Below are 20,667 nucleotides of genomic sequence, written 5' to 3' on the forward strand. Positions count from 1 at the left end.
TTTTTTCAATTTTTTTTTTAAAGTTATTTCAAGGACTTGTTTGTCAGATGATATTCAGGCTTCTACTACTATCCCTCTGTTCTGCTGCTGCTGTGTTTAGGGAATCAAAGCTGAACATCAGATGTAGGCTGAAGCAAAATGGGGCATCCCTAGGTGAAGAGAAGTATAAGGGGCACTTTTCTGTAGTTTTTTATCTGTTCACACTTGATGTATGAAAACAAATGTCCTAATTTCTTTCCCTTCCTCAGCACCAAGTTTAAACTTTAAAATACTGTACCTAATTGGCTGACCTTGAATGTTTGAGGTCTGAGGTTGCACAGTTATTGTGGTATAATTGACGTACTGAAGCTTTTATGCCCTCTTTTAAAGCTCTGAACTGCCATTTTATTGTATGGACCATTCCACGTGTCTTGTCACATAATTACGATTTTCCTAGTAGATTGGGTTATATAGGACCTAGGGAGTGCCAGTGTTTGAATTTGCTGAACCAATAGGCTGTTGTAGGCTGCCTTTATGTGGAGAGAAGCTGACTAGTTTTCATGGATTGTCAGTATGTGTTTAACATGGAGACAGATACAGTTGTTCTGCAGAATTTTGTGTGTTTGTTTCAGTCTTCGTTTTGTTATATAGATTAATCCAGGACAGTAATTGTATTTACCACAGTGCTTTATCTTGCTTTGGAAGTGTATTTATTTAAACAGTTGTCAGGATCTTTGTAACTTCATGTTTGATAAAGTGTGATTCATTTCTTGAAACTCTAGTTCAAAGGAAAATCTCAGCTATTCTTTTATGCACCTGCAGGTGCGTGGGAATCTATTGTGAAACTGTCCTCTTCTAGTGTGGCTGCTGTTAGCGGGGTGTTACTCGGCCATATCACACAGTGCTTTCCTCCAGACTAATACAAAATATTAGGTTGTAGGCAACATTCAGAACAATTTAATTTCTAATTAGAAAATGTTTGTTGTGTGGTGGAAGGGGTGTCCAAATTGTGTTCAAAGAGATTTTCAGCAATACGCTGGCTGTACCTGCGTGAGATATATTTGTAGTCTTTTATGTGTTTTTTTTATTGATATGTAATTTTTAAAGTATTATTTCTGAGTATATTTTTTGGGTGGCAGGCTGTTATTGTTTAGTTTATTCTCTGGTGTTAATTCATGTTAAAAGCTCAGATTACATCAACTGTGTCAAACAATATTTTGCTTGTGGTGAGGAGGAGCTTTTCTGGGAATGTTTGCTTAGATGTAGAACATGCTTAGTAGGTCTAGTACCCTTCATCTAGAGCGGTAGGAAATATTTCCAAGGTGACTCTTAAGGGTTGCCTGTTCGAATATTCAGTTATTAATTTAATGTACTGCAATTTAAATTAAAACTCTCCTTCCTGTGCTTGCAGATATATGGACTCTCTTTTGTGATGTATATTATGTGGGGACATCTTTTTATAGAGGCAAGAGTGCTACATTTTGCTTTGCTTTATTGTACCCTTATGTGTTGCCTGGTTTTCAAATGAGCAGTGGTTTTCAAACATGGCCAGAGATGGAATTCACTACAGGCTGTAACTCTGACCTTTGAAAGTGTTGGTAATTAATTACATAGCATTCCTTCTTTTAGTAGGAGTGGTGGTGGAAACAAGGCGAGACTGATTAAAATGGTCTTCAGTAAATGAAAATTTAGCATTTGTTGTACAGAGAAAATCCTTATTAGAGATAAAATAACACTCTCTAAAAATCTCACTTTCTGAAGCATCAGTTTTTCTTCACTGCTAACCCACTAGAACGTCTTTGGACCTGTTAATCACAAACATTGAATTCAAGTTTTGAGTATACCTGAATCAATACAGCCTTTGTAAAGTGTCTCCAGTCCTCTGTATTGAGATCTTGTTTTCAGTGGCTGAGGACTGCAAATACTTGAATGGGTTGATTTGAGAAAGAGTGTTTATGCTGTGGGTTTTGTGCTATGCAGGTGATTGCTCCTCTGTCGTATAAAGAAGCGGGTGAATGCAGTGTACATATTTGGGGTAAGACCCATTCTGAAATATTAGAAGGATGATGATGAGTAGAGCTTAATGACCTTCCCTGAAGCCTGGATTTTTTTTTAACAGGAACAGGAATAGTTAGCCTGTCCACCCCAAAATGCTCTGTTTCAACTCAATTTCATGATAATAGCTAGATCCCTAGGCAGGAATACATTCAGCAAGAGGTAGACAAATAACAGTGTGGAAAAGTCTTACAGATTTTTTTTCAGCCTGGAGCACAACCCCTGTTTCACTGATTCAGGTGTTAGAGGGGCACGCATTGTTCTTGGGGGAGTTTTTGTTGGGGTGCAGGTGGGGAGGTTGTTCTTTTTACATTGTTAAAGTTTTCTGTGGATTCTACATTATTTCATTTCCATTTTTGTACTGTATTGTAGGTCCAGCTCGCTGGAACAAGTTTACAGGCTGCTGCTCAGTCCTTAAATGTACAGGTAAAGACAGTTTCCTTCTGCTGCTCATCCTTTTCTCATTCCAAACAGCATTATGGTCCCATTAGAGATAGTTTTTAACCTATGATATGCTACTCTGTTTTTTCAGTCTGACTGGTCTTGCAAGTGATAGGTATGAAGGAGTAATAGTTTTACAGCTGTAAATCAGGTTCAGGACTGTAAGCATTCAGAAACTAGAGTTGTTTAAAACACGCAGCGATTGTAATTTTATACTGAATTTCAGTCAGGTGTTGTATCATGAAAACTATAAAACTTCAGGAATATTTCATGTTCTTCCATTTATTCACTTATTTTAAACATAGCAAGTATTACTATGCAATTTTTCCTTACTTCTGGTAGCTGAATATAGGAGTATAATGTAAAATTAACTATGTAATGTGGCTAGTGTCTATTGCTTGTGTAAATAACACATAGTGATTTCAAAATAAGTAATTGTTGTTTAATAATGTACGTGAGACAACAAAGCTTTCAAACTTTTTTATGATGCTGAACACTTCAGTGTATCAGTTAACATGCCAGTTTCTCTCAGTACTATATTAAGGGGAAAGGCATGCAGTTTTATTGAAAACTGTTTCAGTATTGCTTGTTATTAAAGAATGTAGGTAGTGCATTACATGAAATGCAATAGAATGTGGACCCACTTATACATAATAACAATTTGGAAAGAAGAGGAGGTATAGTGACCTTCCTTTCTAAGAGGAAGGAGGCAGAAAATTGCCTTGGTTGCCATGGTAAACTTCCATCCCTGAGAGAGATGTTGGCAAACAGGCTGTATCTCTAGTGCAGAATGTTTACAGTCCTGCGCTGTAATTATCGCTCAATGACTGGCAGAATTAATCAGAGCCTTTATGTTAATTAGCCTGCTCTGCAGTCCCCAAAACAGGTGGTGGAAAATATGCAAATCTATGCAGAATTTTAATGTTCTGCATAACCAGTTTTAATTATCATAAAACTCTCTCCCCCTCTTCATGCACTTGCATTTCCTCCCTCATGTCTTCACAATTTCTTCTGTTTTTTAAAAAAAAAAAAAAACAAAAAACAAAAAACCAAAAAAACCCCCCACAAACCAAGACCACCAAAAATAAAAAATCAGAAAACCCCCAATCTTTTGAAATAAAGCAGCATTCAATTAAATAAGTGCTAAAGTTTGATTATTTAAAAGCACTGTATATATTATGTATTTTGCTGTAGGTAGATAAACCTGTGAGGATTTCTCAAACCAGTTTTGTATAAGCCACCAGTAAGATGACTTAGAGGTGCAGGATGCAGATAGAGAAAATGGAAACACAATCTCCTTTCCCTCGTTCCATTGTTCAGGATTTTAGGCAATGAATAATTTTAACAACCTTTTCTTTCTTTATGGTGAGAGGTAGTGTCAGCTTCAGTTGCATTGCGTAAAATGAAATGAGACCTGAAAATAATGTCAAAGAGTTACAAAAGACCTGAGAGTCTTTTTGTTTTGTTTAAACTGCATTACCTACAGACATGTTTGAGCAATCGTAGCTGAGATGGTGGGCACATAGAGCCATTGCTTAAACACACTCTTAAAATAAACCCAAGGGCTTTTTGTATGCAGATGAAAGATTTTTATTGTGCAGTGTTGAGATAGCAGTGTTATACATTAACATCTGTTTTACACTATAAAGAGTTGTATTTTTTTTTTGACTAGTCTAAATCTAATGAAGAATCTGGGGACTCTCAGCAGCCAAGCCAGCCTTCCCAGCAGCCTTCAGTGCAGGCGGCCATACCCCAGACCCAGCTCATGCTGGCCGGAGGACAGATCACTGGGGTAAGATTTACCCAAGTATACTGCAGTAAGCCTCCTGTCCGGCAAATGATGGCAGTATCTACAGCAGTCCCCGTAGAACTGTCAGTGAAGGTTATTGTCATTTCCTTTAACATAGGAAGAAGCTTGAGTGAAAGAGAGGACAGAAAATATCTTCCTATAAAAAGCAGACTTTAATCTTTGGTTTTTGTTGCAAAGTATTTGCTTCCAAAAAAAAAAAAAAAAAATCTCTGTTCTCAGTGTCGGTCTTGACTCTGCAATGAAATGAAAACCTGGTGTGTGTACAAATAAGAAAGTCACTGATGTCATAAAGAGGAATTTTTATTTTTTTGCAAGATTAAAATGAGGCATGGGAGCATGAGACTAAATCTTATCAGATAGCTGGGTGAAGAACAAAAATGATGGGAACTGCTGACACCAATTCTTCCTCTTCTAAACACATTTCTTTTTAAGTAACTATATCAGTGCTTGCCTTAAGCCTATTCAACCCTTCTGTTTTAACCTACCAATTTTGAGTTTTTTAATTGCAAGGCTTTGGGAGTGATTATGGAATAACTGTTGTTTTGGGATTACTGGTGTTTCTGAATTGTTGTAAATGCTTTCAGCCATTTAAAAAAGGAGAAAGTTTTGTGAACGGGCTCCTTTGGTTAAAGAGTTTGCTTCCACGTAATCAGCTTTGCAGTTTTAAGAGTTTGCATGTTAATAAGGAATTTAGGGCAGTTGCTCCAACAATGTATTTATGATTTGAAGTATTAGGTTAGATCATCTCTCCACTTGAATGAAGTGATGTCTTAATTTCATGTTCAATTGTTAAATCTTCTTGTATGCTAGTGTGTAAAAAAACATCCTATTTAGTTTTTGGTTAATTACATTTGAAAGTTTTAGAAGTGAGAGTGTTTTAACACGTTATTAAAACCTAGCATATTTTATTATTTTTCTCATTCTCAAAAAATATTGGTTTGTTTTAATTTATGATTGTCTGCAGTAGTGAAATACTCAAAACTCCAGGCCTGTGCAGATATGGATTGTAGTAAATATGGGCATCAAGATTCATTTACATGTAAAGGAGAGACTGCTGCCACCTGTTTCACAGAGATAATGCGTGTTTGGGAAAGGGAAGGGATGTAAACTTGCCAACTCTATTCTATTTAAAAAAAAAAAGCAGATGGGGAGACTTGGAGAGAAACAAATGGAGCTCATGTTCTTTACTTATATCTTAGGGCATAATGGAAATGATGGAATATGGCAGGGATTCATGCTAATGTGAAGCAGCTGGGGTGTTATCAGTTTGTTCAGTAGCCATAGCCAGCATTCCTGCTTCTCATTCATCTGGCTAATCACTTGCTGTTCTGCTGGGTGTAAATTTCCTTTCAAATCCTGGCAATACTGATTCTTTTCTTTTGCTTGCTACTTAATTACCTTTTTCCTGAACCTCCTGGTAGAGTTGCGAAGAAAACTTAGGAGTAAAGTTAGGTTCTGTAGGTTCCAGTAAGTGCAAATGTTTGCGTTTGTGCAGATTGGTTTATGTCAGGCCTGTGGTAGGTTGGTTCCTGCGCTGTGTTGAGTAGTCAGCTGTCCTTACATAAGGCCAGAGTCACTGGCTAGTTACTGGCTGAACTGTAGTAATAGTTCTACGAATGTCTGGTTAATATAACTAGTAATGAGCTAGCTAATGACTTTGTAGCTGAAGTGGCTCTTTCCATTATTAATGGCTGTGTTTTCTAATTATTTATAGCTCACGTTGACGCCAGCCCAGCAACAGTTATTGCTACAACAGGCGCAGGCACAGTTGCTGGCGGCTGCAGTGCAGCATTCAGCCAGTCAGCAGCACAGCGCTGCTGGTGCCACCATCTCGGCCTCTGCTGCAACGCCGATGACGCAGATCCCTCTATCTCAGCCAATACAGATTGCACAGGTGAGCCTTGAGGCTTGAGAGGGCGGAAAATAACGAGGTTTGACTAATTGCATCATGCAAATAATATTTTTATTCCTTATTCAGTGAGTTTTTAGAGTTCTTGAGTACTGTTAGTCTTTCCTCATGCATCCTTAGCTGATGAGGTTGAAGTTGATAGTTTTAGCAAAGAATGCATACCAGCTGCTCATCAATTCCACTGGGCTTTTAAGTTTGTTCCAGAATCTGACCAGATGCTGTATTTTCTGGATTTTCCTCCTTGTAGTTAGCTTGAGAAAGGAGAAAAAGGGCTATAGAAAGATGCCCATGGAAATGACACTTGTCGAGACCTGTATGGATGAGAAGGGATACCTATGTATCACTTAAGGATGCTTGTTAGATCTAAACAGCAAAATGGTAGAGCTGAAGAAAGGCAGTTTGACTTGATATGTCTGCGTGCTATTTTGGCTCGGTGCTTAATGCTCAGAGTTCAGTGACAAAGAATGGGCACTCTTGTGTGTCTAGAGAAAAACTTGCCAGAATGAGTCTGGTGTCGGAATCTGTCCAGTTTTATGGTCTGCTGCTAAAGACCCGTTAATTCTTAATTCTGAAGAACTGCTTGCCAAGGAAGTTCTGCTTACGAGGAGCAGCAAAGATCCTCCTGGGTACTCCAGGATTGGCTTAATTCAGTGTGGAGAATGCAGCGCCACTGACTCTACACTTCACATATGTAGTGTGGAGACTCCTTAGACTTCTGGACAAGGGTAACGGAATGTACAGCATAGGCATCTTGAGTACTACTACTAGATGATTGTGTTGCTGATCCTGAGGTCCATCTTCTCATAGATTAAGGTTCTCAGTACATAATATTTCAGTTTGTTTAGTCTAGCTATGCAAAGTTGGTTGGGTATGTAATCTCCAACGTTGCTACTTCTTACAGTGAGCAGGTTCTTTAAAACTCTCTGACGCTTTCTATTCAGACTATTTTCACTTGTGAACATGAGGGCTGATTGAGCAAAAGAATGGAAGTGTCGCAATTTTCAGTGAAGTCCATTGGTGAAATGCGCTATTCCTTTATTGTGCTAGTCCACTCGCCAAATAATAGCCTGGTTGTGCTATCAGTTTTTTATTAGCTGACGTGTCAAACTTCTGTGGTGTTGGTCTAAAAGTTCTGACCTCTCTGGCTGTCCTTACAGAGGCCAGAGTGATGCCATCCCACATTTAAAAGGCCGGTACTGCTGTTGCCCACAGACCCCTCACACTGAGCCTCTTGGTGCACTGTGACGAGTCATGTGACCAGATATTAATACTTCTTTTAGCAAAGGATCCCACTTCACTCTCATGATCTGGAGATGACTCAAGGATGTAGTATTCAAGGAAACTTGTAACTCCCAAGACCATCTCTTATTTATGTTAAGCCTATGTCTGTAGCCAATAATACAGACAGATTTCAAGAAAAGAATGGGAAATGTCCTTGTCAAGGAAGTTGACGGTTAGCTCCATCTCTCCATGCATCTGTCACAGAGTTCCCATTTGATATTATGGGAGTCTTTTAACCTAAATGTAAGTGATCCACAGGTGTGTGCCTCTTGTCTTCCAGGTGTGCAGCTTAAGATAGAAAGGTCTGCTTTACTGAAGTGCAGAGCATTAAAATTTCATATTAATAAAATTTGGACCTTGAACTTTCTGACTTTACATTTGTCAAATATGCCACCACATTGTGGATACTTTTGAAGGCATTGTTGTGTATGTGTGAGATGTTGCTAATCCCGCTCTTCCACTTCAGTGGGAAGCTATGAAAATGTGTGAAGCATTTAGTTATTAATTTAGTACTGGGTTTTTCTCCAGAACTTACAAAATCTTCAGCGAAGTGTTTGAGAAGAGTTGAAAAGATCAGGCATGTGTGGTTAAATAGGAACTTCTGAAGTGAGCATTGTCTGGTTTGTGCGTGCAAATGAGCTAAAGGCTCTATGGAAAATAACATCTGATCAGGTAGTTGCCACCATATAATGTGTATTTGTAGCACAAGGGGAACAAATTAAAGTTTCACTTGTTTTCTGGCATTGTTTGAATCTTGTTAGCTTCTTATGGTGATGAAAGTGCAGGGCATAATTTGTGCAGGTGTTGGATATAATTTGAGATACTTTATGGAAAACTTCTACTGTCTAGGTTTGTAGGTGGATAAGACCATGCTTTTTGATCCATCTTGACAACAATTTATAAACAGTGCTCAGCTTTGTTTGCATTGCTATTGTAAACATATAGCTGATTACACAAATAGCTGAATGTTTGTTTTAAGTGATGATTTTTGAATAATTGATTAACTGGCAGGTCTCTGCAGCAGGGGGATTACCATATTTATTTTAATTAACTAATTGCACAAGCATGACTTCTTTAATGTGCATTGCAGTTAATGTAAGGTATCTGCTGCAGCAGTCTGGTAAGATGTTAGTGCCGCTGCTGGGCTGATGCTAAATTGTCACTAAACAGTTGTACCAAGTTTTGGAGTTCTTTGTAAACTTTACTTGTTTTCAGGATCCATTATCAGTGTTTATATGATGTAAACCTCAAAGTGAGAGAGATGCTTAAGTTTGTACTGAAGTTGTAACTAGAGATAATGGCATTGAATTTAGAACTTTTAAAACAAAAACAAATCCAAAAAACTTCCTCATGTCAAGATGTGGCACTTATTCTGCTGAGGTAGGAGCTGTATTGTTTTAATCTTTGTAAATTGTTAGGCAGCACCAGAAGACATGCATGTTTCCCCAGAAGTCTTTCCATCTCTTTCTACGTGCTTGTGCTAGTATACAGATTTTACCATTGAGGGGAAAAAAAAATCATCGCTATAGGAGAGCAGTGTTGGGGTTGTTAGCATGGTTCCTATTGGGAGATTTATTGTAATGCCACAATTAACTAAATAATAAAACTTTCCCAAGGTAGAAATAAAGTTGGATTTCAAATGAATTTGATGGGCTGGTAGGGCTATTTAAGAGCGATTAGCCTTGGAGGTATCATTTCCATTCTGTGTTACAGAATTATATTTCTGTATTTAAACAAGACTCAGCCAAGATACCATTTACCAAGGGAGATGCACAGAATAAGATTGCTTATACCAGTTATCCCTGAGGCCTCAATTTAAAAACAGTTTTCTCATATTAAAGTGTAAGAGCCTGATGATAAGAGCTGTCATGTCTGAGCTGGGTACCCTGTGTTATGAATACTATAGTCTTAAACAAAAAGCTCTCCTCCTTTGATCTTAGAAATACACTGCCACTGTTCCTTTGTATTCTTTCTTGTATGTAACTGCATCTCCACTGGTGCTTTTTCCAATCATCTGAGACCTACTTGGTCATCTGGGAGGTGGGGGTTCATTCATTTGCTTTTGGTATGGGAGGTCCTCAACCTATCTGTTTTTCTCTCCATACCTTTTCCTTCAAAAATTTCTTCCCAACCCTTCCTTTTGTGTTTCTACTTTTTCCCTTATCCACCTCTATTTTCATCCTTCAGCTTCTCTTCATTTCTTTTTCTTCCACCTAGCATTCACAGCCTTAGTCAGCTTGCCCTACTCTTTCTATTTCTGTTTCTTCCTCTGCATCTAGTCCTCGCATCCAAGTCAGTGTGACCCCCTCTGTGCTGGAGAGTCTGCTCAGTCTGCAAAGGTAACCAGTAGAGCATTGAAAATCAATGAATAAATGGGTGGATGTCCCTGTCACATTGGGATCAAGAAGTAAGAGTTTTTAGTAGCAGTTCTGACCAATGTAACTTTATGATATGAAGTCAGAAGAAACGTGGAGTTCCTGTGAAAAACTGGAGCAGTTGTCTCTCTCTTTTTTAGGAAGGAATTTGGCCTCGATTTCATAGAAATGGTTGCAGTACTTCTGAAATTTTCTGAAAGCAAACAATACTATCAACTTTAAAAACACTCTGCTGTGCTAGGAGGCACTTTTTAAAGTTTTACCATTCTTTTATAAAATGGAAGTTTCCATTTCTGTCGTGGTTTAACCCCAGCCAGCAACTAAGCATCACCCAGCCGCTTGCTCACTCCTCCCCGGTGGGATGGGGGAGAGAATCGGAAGAGCAAAAGTCAGAAAACTTGTGGGTTGAGATAAAGATAGCTTAATAGGTAAAGCGAAAGCTGCACGTGCAAGCAAAGCAAAACAAGGAATACATTCACTACCTCCCATCGGCAGGCAGGTGTTCAGCCATCTCCAGGAAAGCTGGCTCCATCACACGTAACGGTGACTTGGGAAGACAAACGCCATCACTCCGAACAAGCCCCCCTTCCTTCTTCTTCCCCCACCTTCATATGCTGAGCATGACGTCATACGGTGTGGGACAGCCCTTTGGTCAGTTGGGGTCAGCTGTCCCAGCTGTGTCCCCTCCCAGCTCCTTGTGCACCCCCGGTCCACTCGCTGGTGGGGTGGGGTGAGGAGGAGAAAAGGCTTTGACTCTGTGTAAGCCCTGCTCAGCAGTACCTAAACCATCCCTGTGTTATCAACACTGTTTCCAGCACAAATCCAAACCATAGCCCCATACTAGCTACTATGAAGAAAATTAACTCTACCCCAGCCAAAACCAGCACAACTTCTTAAAGCGCATTGCTTGGTCAATCCACCTGGTGTGTGTCTATACCGTATTATCACACTGCATGCTTTTGACTTAATATGACCAAGTCGCCTAAGTGATTCATGGCTAGTGTCTTTGTAATGCACATTAAGTAGTCGTTTTCTTATAATGCATGTCTATGGTCTCATAAATCAATGGACTCCCCTTTTTTTCCTCACTAGTCTTCCTTTCCACCCATTGACACTCCCCACCCTTCTTCCCCAGAAGGAGATTGTTGCAACTTTTAAGTCTTAGCTTAACAGTTTTTAACAGTTGTTTGTTTGGTGGTTTTTTTTTTTTTTTTTTTAACAGTTGTAGACAGATAACTATATTCTGCAAATGGTTGTGTTGTGTAAATAAAAAGTTATCCTTGTCAGTCTGTCTTGACTTCCCATCACCATTTCCACTGCTGGCAGTGAATGGCCTTTCACGTCTGCTGGCTGAGCAGCTTGTGTGAGTGCTGAGTAACCTGCATCAGTCGAAATGCGTGGGGGCTACTTTACTGGCCTTAAGAAGCAAGTCTTTGTTAGTCTGGCTCACTTTGACTCAAGTTAGGGAGGATGTTAAAATGAGCAGCTCCATTCAAGCAGCCAGACTGAGCACTGTTTAGGAGCAAACTGGCTTTGTTAACATCTTCTAACACAGTTGGACCCAGAAGAGGGTATCTGTCTGCAAACAGGTACCCCGCTATCTGAGTAACTTATCTGAAATAGAGTTTTGGGGAGGTTTTTGGTTTTGGTTTTGGTTTTTTTTTGGTTGGTTTGTTTAATGGGAGGTTCTAAGTGTGGGAAATATTTCAGGCTTTTATCTACCTGCTTGGCGGGTATTTTGAAACAGCTTCTTCTCAGAAAGATGGAAAGATTCTACACGTGTATAGTTTTCATCGATTACCTCTGCTATGTTGGCTGGCTTCACATTGTGCTTCAATTTTCAAATTTCAGTTACTCTTGTTATTGTTCTGTTTGAAGAAGATGAAAAGAAACAGGCTAGTTTGGGCGGAATATTTTTAAGCAGTTCTCTATGTTTTCATTCTCCAGCTAAACAGCAAGTTGAAGCATTTTTCTTGATGATTCACTTTCTCAGAGATTAGCATTTATGTTGAGACCAGTCATTTAATTATAGAAAATTAATAGTTCTGAACAGTTTAAATACGTAAAAGTATGGTTCTACAATAGTGCAGTGTTTTGGGTTATTCCTTTTAACCTTAATTATGGCCATGTCTATTAAGCTTATTGTAACTTGTTTCAGAACTAATCAAATATATTTATTTACTATTTGAGTTAGCAGCTTCCTGAAATTTGACCTGAACAACCAGAGTGCAAGCTAGGAATCTGTAATTTTTTGCTTTCCTCTTGCTGATTAGAATGGTAATTGCAGATTGTTGTTGTTGTAAACAAAAATAGCTCCCAGCTAATATGCTTGATTTGTCAACAATGAATTTTGTAGCAGAGTTGCATCCTCAAAAAATAAGCCTGAGAAATCTGGGTGCTGATAAGTCTAAAGTATTTGAAAACTTCTGCATTCAGGGGGGAGGGAGATTAATTTTTTTTTTTTTTTAAGCAGAACAGTGCTGGAAATATTTTGCTGGGTTATTTGGTAAACAATTTTTGTTTGGTTTTATGAAGGACAATGAAATTCAAATTGCCAGACTAAAGGAGAGTCAGTAGCAGGACTGCTGTGTTCGACATCCACTTTTATCCCTAAATGTTAGAATGTAACTGGTTGATAGGAAATCTAGTTACATTGGGAGTCATGGCTGACTTAAATGTCTAACACACAGCTCTTTTCCTTTTTCTTTTTCTTTTTTTTTTTTTTTCTTCCCCCCCCCTTCTTTTTTTTTTTTTTTTTTCCCTTCCCCTGTTTCCTTAAGGATTTGCAGCACTTGCAGCAGCTTCAGCAGCAGAATCTCAACCTGCAACAGTTTGTGTTGGTGCATCCAACAACCAACTTGCAGCCAGCACAGTTCATCATCTCACAAACACCGCAGGGGCAGCAGGGTAAGTGCTCCTTGCCAGGAAAGAAAAATCATACATAGCTTTTTAGAGGAGAAGGTGAAACTGAGATGGTTCCCACACCTTCAGTAACTGTTGATATTCCCTAGGAGAAATATCAGTATTGTAATTAGGAGACTCTAGCAGGTTGTCCCTTCCTGGGTGTTAGACCTCAGCCTTGTCAAAGTTTGTGTAGCTCACTTCTCAAGGAGGATCAAGCCAGAGATCATATCATGGGAACGTTTGTTAGCAACAAGGTCTCTTGGGAAATACTTCAGCATCTGAATTTCTGGGTCAGGCTCTCAAGAAGGAAGCCTACTGGGAGGAGAACTTGGAGAAAGACAACTCTCCAGAAATCAAAGGCAGAATCGTAGGAGGTGGAGGCCTGGAGGGTGTGTGGGCTGTCTGGATTAGGTCAGTGCTAAATTTAGGCTCAAAATTCTAAGACTGGAAAAAGATTACAAAATCAAGAGTCCTGTGGGAGGCTAGAAAAGTCCTTAAGCCTAAAGAGGGTACAGTGAATTTTCTCATAGACTGAAATAATAATTACACCTTGGGAAAAGAGCTATAATGCTTGATTTTGTATAACAACTCTTGGAAATAATATTTTGGCGATACACCAGGTATGGCTTACATGCTAAAGGCAAACCAAGGCAGTGGTAGGTGGTAGTGTGGCAGACCAGTTAAGGTGTTGCACAGGAACTTTGCTCTAAGAACTAATGCATTCAAGTTGCAATACATCATAGTACTGGTTGCACCCCGTTTGTTGATGCCCACAGAAAACTGCATTTAGTCATGGCCTCTTGTGCTGATGTACTCCAGTGATCTTTTTCCCCCCTTTCTCTTCCGCATGAACTCTACTCAGTTGTTCAGGTCTGGTAATCCAAAGATTCTTGCTCAGAAGGCAAATACTGTTATGCTTGAAGAGTCCTTCAGAGCCTGGCTGTCCTATAAAGCAGCTCTTTGCACCTCATTTTCTTCTGTTTTTTTCAATTTTTTCATGCATCATTCCTTTTTATAAACTATGACTTGGATAGAACTGGCTTTCCATTATGCTGAAGCTCTCTCACTATCTGAATGCTCTCATATTTGAATAAAGGGTTAGTCAAAATTAACTCTCTTTTAATAGGACTTGATTTAGGAGAGCTTTTATACCAGAAGTGGTAGAAAATGGCTAAAAGACTGTTCATAGAGGCATTTAGTGATGTACTAGTTTCTTAAAATAAAGCAGAACTTATAAGCTTAACATATTCTTCTAGAAGAAATCAAACTTCACCAAAATGTAGTTCAAGGATTCTTTAAAATAGGCTTGGTTTGGGTTTGGGTTGCTTTTGTGGTTTGTTTTTTTGTTTGTTTGTTTTGGGGTTTTTTGTTTGTTTGTGGGTTTTTTTGGTTTTGGGGTTTTTTTAATCTTCTAAGGAAACAGCAAGCACAAAAGCATTGTTTTGAAAAACTCACTGGTATTAAAGTCTGCCTACATTTTTCAGCTAACTTCTGCTGGTTTTCTAAAATATCTCTGAAGGTGCTTCACAAAAAAGGAAACTAACAGAAGCAGACGATATTCATCTCTCAGAATGAACTGTTTGCATTATAGAAAGGAAAGAAGGCTTTTTGTTTGTTCGTTTAAAATCATCTGAAGTAGAGTAACTACCAGAAGACGTTTTCATAGTACCTTTTCCAGGGGCCATCTCTGAAAATGATTTCTTCACTGCAATTTAAGACCTGCATATTGCTGTCATCAGTGACGCAGCGTGTGTAGAAACACCATGTTTTACTGGTAATGTGCAGCCTGGACAACTGAATGGCTCAAAAATGTAGGAAGATTTATATTCTGTATTCTGACCATAGGCCATTAGTGTGTGACAACCTTCCAAACTGAAATGCTTGAATGGATCTAATTTTCTTCATGAGCACTCAATGATAAAGCAACATGTATGTCATAATACCCCTTATCTCACTTTTTGGCATGGCTTTTTGCAGTATTTCATGGTTATTGTTAGAAGATCTCAAACAGTATGTTATTATTTATGAAAAAGTGTGTATTTTTATTTTGTTATTTGCTGTTGCAGCTGACTTTTCCATGTTGTTCTTGTCCTATTACTCCATTAGTTAACTTCCTAAAATAATAAATATTCTGAAGAAACTAGCATAGACCTTTCTTTAAAGCCAATGGCATTCAGATTTTTTTGGAAGCCTCATTGGTACTGCATGCAGCTTTATATAGATATGTATGCATTTAATAACTAAAATGAAAATTCAGATTTATTTATAGAGTATCTATTCTGGAAGAAATCTGTTGCTTTACAGACTACACTACATATTTTGTACATGTCGTAGTCATGTAAATGAGAAACATTGTTTTTAATACAAGAGAATTGTTTTGAGGGAAATAAGTGAAGAATAGTATCTCTAAGCAAGATCGTAGAAGACGTAAATATTTGGTAGAGAAAAGCTTCTTTTACTTGAAGAGGTGATGGGGTACAGAGTAATGCAATCAGTAGCAATCATATTTAGATTCTTGGAAGGGGTTGAACATCATGGCTTAGATCCAACTTCTGAAAAATTTTAGAAAATTCAATACCTAAAATATTAATCAACAATCAGGATGTTATTCTGCTATCTTTCTTCAACACACATTATAGATCACAGCAGCAGGTGTGAAATTCTCCCCATAAATCCACTGCCATATGTCTAACGTAGTCATCTTCCTTTTCCATATGATTTCTGGTTATTCAGTGGCTTACGTGAAACAAATTGTAAAGTTCCTGTTTTTCATGGCTTGTAATAGGTAACATCATAATGGAAGGAATTGTTTCAAGCCTCAGCAGATATGCAGAAGATTGAATGGAAGTAGAAATTTGGAACAATTTCTTATTCAGAGCAATTATTGTCCCCATATTATTGTTGAAGTCACAGGCAAGAATGTAGCACCTTATACAGGCTTTATACCTCTTGTATCTGTCTTGTATCTAATAGATCTGTCTCTAGGATAATCAGTTCAACATCCTTTACTGCAATTATAGCTGCTGCTTAAAAATATTGCCCATAGATGACCATTTGCCTTCCTACTCAGAAGATATGGCCAATAAAAATCGTATCAGTAAAAATCTGAATGCAGAGGGGAAGTGGTGCTGCATTTCATTTAAATTAATCTTGGAAACAGAAGTTGTTAAGATCTAAGAAAAGACTGCATTATTGTCAAGAAGGTTTAGAAACAGTACTTGTAAAGAAAGTATCCAGAAAGGCAGATGTAGAAGACAAGCTACTAATTAGCTTTAAACATTGAAACTGAGCCTACCTATTCTCAAGTTATTGCTGTTTATTATTAAAGACCTTGGTTATGATTTCATTTTTTTTTTTTTAATTGTAAAAATACCCGGGATGGTGATAGCAGGCCAAATCCAGTTCTGTTCTCTTCTTGCATATTTGTCCTACAGACTTTGAGACTTCACTTGTATCATTACAAAAACAAAACAACAACAAAAAAACCCCAAACCAAAACCAAAATACCCCACATTTTTAAAATGGGATAAAGAATGTTAAACATTGGTACCTACCCTGCTGGCCTCTGGTACCATAAATCAGAGTGCAGCTCCTTCACCCAGGGTGAGGATGGAGGAGGATGCCTGAAGTTGCCTGCATTTCTTCTCAGATGCATCAAATTTGTAACACACAAGCGTTCATCTCATGTGAGATTGTGCACCTGCACTGCCCTTACAGGACTCCTTCTCATTTTGTTAATAATATGCTATGTGAACCAGGTGAAAGTGCTTTGGTTCCCTCAATATGGAGATGAGGAGACCCAGCTCTTCATTGCCAAGAGACTCTTAATGACAGCATATTTGATGACACAGCAGTTTAATAAAATGTAGCTGACTCAAACGCTTTCCCCAGATTAGAGGGGACAGCTTGAAGTGGAATGAGGAAGAACTTGGAAGAAGTGATTTAAATGGTACCTTTTTCCCTTGTGCTGCAAATACCCATTGCCAAGATATGAATTAAATGCTTAATATTTACTGTCCTCATAGGAATCAAGTCTTTGCTTCTAACCATCTGAACAGCATCAATGGGTAAAAATGTTGACTTCCATTGAAGTAGTGTGGCAGCACCTTTGCATGGACTGCTGAGTTGGTACTCTTCAAAACCGCAGTTCACCAACTTCATCCCATTTGCTTCATGTTCTTGAACTGATCTTAAAGGGTACCTGGATACTGCAAAGGTGCAGCAGCATGCAGTAGCTTAACATCTCAGTGGAAGAGATTTGTAGGAATGCATAGGTTAGTACTTCCTCTCCTGTGTTGGATCCCAATATAATTCCAAGTATGAGTCTCCATTTTGGAAGATCTGGGTTTGATAAAATGAGGTACACCAAAGCGCCCAGAAGTTTCTTTCCATCAACAGTGATCAACAAAGTTGATCAAATGGTGCTGTATGTAATATGTGGTATGACACCCTTCCTTCTTCTCTTTCAGTGGCTTCCAGTTAATCAAACAATGACATTGTAATGGCTTTGTCTTGCAAGCTAACTTCCAGGATATGTCTGTGAGAAGATGAACAGCTTTGGCAGAGAAAAAGCGGTCAAGTTCATCTTAGATGAAAAAAATTCACTCTTTTGGGAGATCAGTTAGCAATGAATTATGTATTATGCTTCTGGGCCAACTTTTAAGAATTATGCTGAAAAAATCTGCACTTGAATGTTTGTTTTGTCTTTTGTTTAATTTTAGACAGTAAGAACTGAACCCCAGATCAGTCCTTGGGGACTACTGGCTGGCAGGAAGAGTTTTTTGGCTTGGGCCATTATTCATGCTACTCATAGACATTTCAGGAAAAGTCCTGGATTATGGTAGATGCATTTACTTTAGCTATTAAAAAGAAATTAAATACCTCTAAAGCATCATACTTTGCATAAATTCTTATCTACCTCCATGCAGTCATTCTTTTGGAGTTTCATGTAGGTGATTTGTGTGCCATATTTAATGCAATAATACCACTGGGTTCTTAGAACCCAGAGCAGAGGGTTAGAAATACTACGTCTGTAAAGTTAAGTTTACAAGTACAATATTAGTTTTTATAGATTCAAAAAATCATGTAGGGTGGAAGGGACCTCTAGAGGTCATGACCTGCTCAAAGCAGGTCCAATTACAGCAGAGTGCTCAGCGCATCGGCCAGTTGAGTTTGAACATCTTCAAGGATGAATATTCTGCAACCTCTTCAAGTACCTGCCCCAATAGTTGACCACTCTCATGGTAAAAAAAAAAAAAAAAAAAAATTTCCTCCTATCTAGCTGGAGTTTTCCATGTTCCAACTTATGTCTGTTGCATCTCATTGCTGTGCACCCTCAAGAAGAGTCCATTTCTGTCTTTGAAGACAGCAATAGGATCTCTCCTTAATCTTCTCATAAGGCTGAACAAACCAGCTCACTTACCCATTCCTTATATGGGCGTTCCAGCCTGTTAGCCACCCTGGTGGGCCTTGAATATACAAAATCCAGGATGTCATTGTGTCTTTTAGGATGTGGTTGGCTGTCTTTATTGTAAGGGCACACTGCTGGCTCATGTCCATCTTATTGTCCTCCAAGACCCCCAGGTCTTTTTGCTGCAAACCTGCTTTCTAGCCAGCCAGTGCCCACCCTGTATTGCTGCACAGGGTTATTCCAGCCCCCATGCAGGACGTTGGCATTTTCCTGCATTGATCTTGCTGAGGTTCCATTTGTCCAGCGTGCCTAGACCCTGACTTCTGGCCTATTGACAACTCTCCCCGTATTTGGTATTGTCCAATATATTTTGTCCCATCAGCCTTGTTGGTAATAAAGATGTTAAACAGTATTGGTGCCAGTATGAATTCCTAAGGAAACAGCAAAGTTTGAAACACCACTATCTTAGCAGCTGCTTAAAAGGTGCAGTGTTGGACTTACACTGCATTTAAAAGGCTCTGCTATGTGCCCTATAAGTCACTGAAGTTATCTTGGACCAAAGTGGGGACCACTAGTTTCTTCTTGGGGAAAAAAACCAAAGGTGAAGCTTAGACCAGTACAAGTCAGGTCTGAAAAGAGCAAAACTGCACCTGCCCACCCGTAGAAGCCAACAAGAGTCCAAAGTGTGTGCACAGCAACTGTCTGAAAAGACTGTAAGTCAGTGGAAGAGATGCATACTTTGCCAAAACAGTTCAGCTGCCTTCCCCATCCCCTGATCATTACTTCAGTCAGGTTCAAGATGAACTAACTTGTTCTTTCTCCAGTTTCTGCCTGAGACACCTTGTATCAGTATTTCTTAAATAGGATAAAATGATGTAAAAACAGAGTAGTTTAAACATGTTCAGAATATTTTATACTGTCCTTCAGTGATAATTACTTCAGAACATAAGAGTGAGAATAAAACGAGGAAGAGTGTAGTCATCTTGTGCTCTTCAGCAAAAGTGTTATTGCCAGAAAAACATCCTCTGGGATTTCTGTGAGAACAAACAAATCACAAAAGGACAGTCTTAATTACTCTGATTATAGTCATAAGATGAGTTAGTAACTTGTGATCAATAGTCTTACCAGTGGACTAGAGGTCAAATGTGGTCACTGTCGGCAGCCTGTTTTTTGTTTCATTGTTGGTCAGCCGCTCTATAGTATCAGTGTGATGGCTTGCCCCTTTCTATTTCAAGTTGTCAACTGAAATTCACTGTCACTAAATGAAGGTCAAAACCTCTTCACTTAGAGGTGACTGTTCACTAATTAATATTTAGAATTGGGGAGCTGAAATAACCTTTCAAGTGAACAAATACTTGTATTATAAAAAGCACTGTGTAACTGTAGTAGGTAACTGTCTTGGAAGTTCCTTAAGCTGATCCATTCCCTCACTGTGGCTTTTCAAAAACACAGCTGGAACACGTTGATTATGTGCTGCAAAGCAAATTTACATAGTTGTCTATGCTGTGCTATTATGTTGCATAAGCAGCTGGCTTTATTCTGTAGTCTTGAGCATTTTGATAGCAACACATTCTATTTAAAATACATATTAAACGATTTGTTTAAAAAAAAAAAAAAAAGTAACAGTAATATCACTGTCGGAAGACAATTCTTCCATAGTTGTATATCCCTCATTGAGGATGTATTTTCTCCTTCCTACCCATGCTAGTCCCTCTTTTCACGTCTCCTATGGCCTTAACCTCACATAAAACATCGTTTCTCACTCAGTATTTATCAAGTCCTAAATTCCTGTGTCCCCTACCTGTATTCTGCTAAGAGGCAGCTGGTAATGAGTGGTGTGTTCTGATTGATCGGCCAGCTGATGAGCCAGAACTGACCATGTCAAACTCAAATTACAGAATTTAAGTGGTACTTACTTCGTGTTCTGTCCTCCGAGTGGTCAGTGTCCATCTGTTGTTGTTGTGCCATCATTCTCCCCTGGTTTTAGGAACTTGGTATATTGAAGATGCCTATTAACTGTAGGTTTAATTAGTCAGGTTCTTAAATTATTATAGGAAAACTTGATAGTCGTACCCAGGAGTTACCTAAGCAATAACAGTAATATTTTTTCACAGTAAAATTGAAGGAGTTGACTAACTATAGATATACTTTTGTCAAGATTCTTACCTCTTAAAAATATATAAATTTTAGTATTACAAATGCAAAGAAAACCTCAGATAGCTTCTAGTTAAAATATATAGATGCAAGCATATATCTCAATTTCCTGAGAGGTTTAATAAACCATACAAACAATAGATTGTAAGAGAATTTATTTTTAAAATTACAGCATATTGCATATATTGGTTGCATCAGTCCCAAGTGTTCTTTAAAGTTGTCACCTTTTCATAATAGCAGGCGTTTTCATATATTCAGTGTAGTGTTTATTCTATCAGTGCAATTTAAGCAGTGTTCAGTATCTTACCTAAGCTTTAAGTTCTGATTACTTTTCCAAAAAATTCCTGCT

At 38.5% G+C, this 20,667-nt stretch overlaps 1 protein-coding gene across 11 annotated transcripts in view; it reads left to right on the forward strand.

Moving 5' to 3' along the window:
- Nucleotides 1-20,667, forward strand: part of POU2F1 (POU class 2 homeobox 1) — a 116,281-nt gene that overhangs the window by 72,013 nt on the left and 23,601 nt on the right. For 4 of the 11 annotated variants that reach the window (XM_082331892.1, XM_082331888.1, XM_082331893.1 and 1 more), the window contains 4 exons: nt 2,407-2,460; nt 4,148-4,267; nt 6,000-6,179; nt 12,631-12,757. In XM_082331892.1, the coding sequence (XP_082188018.1) occupies nt 2,407-2,460; nt 4,148-4,267; nt 6,000-6,179; nt 12,631-12,757 (481 nt within the window). The remainder of the gene's footprint in view (nt 1-2,406; nt 2,461-4,147; nt 4,268-5,999; nt 6,180-12,630; nt 12,758-20,667) is intronic. The other 7 variants (XM_082331898.1, XM_082331896.1, XM_082331891.1 and 4 more) reach the window with 6 other exon arrangements.

Source organism: Platalea leucorodia (genome assembly GCF_965183815.1).
Source record: "Platalea leucorodia genome assembly, chromosome: 2".
In the NCBI taxonomy this organism is placed as follows: Eukaryota; Metazoa; Chordata; class Aves; order Pelecaniformes; family Threskiornithidae; genus Platalea; species Platalea leucorodia.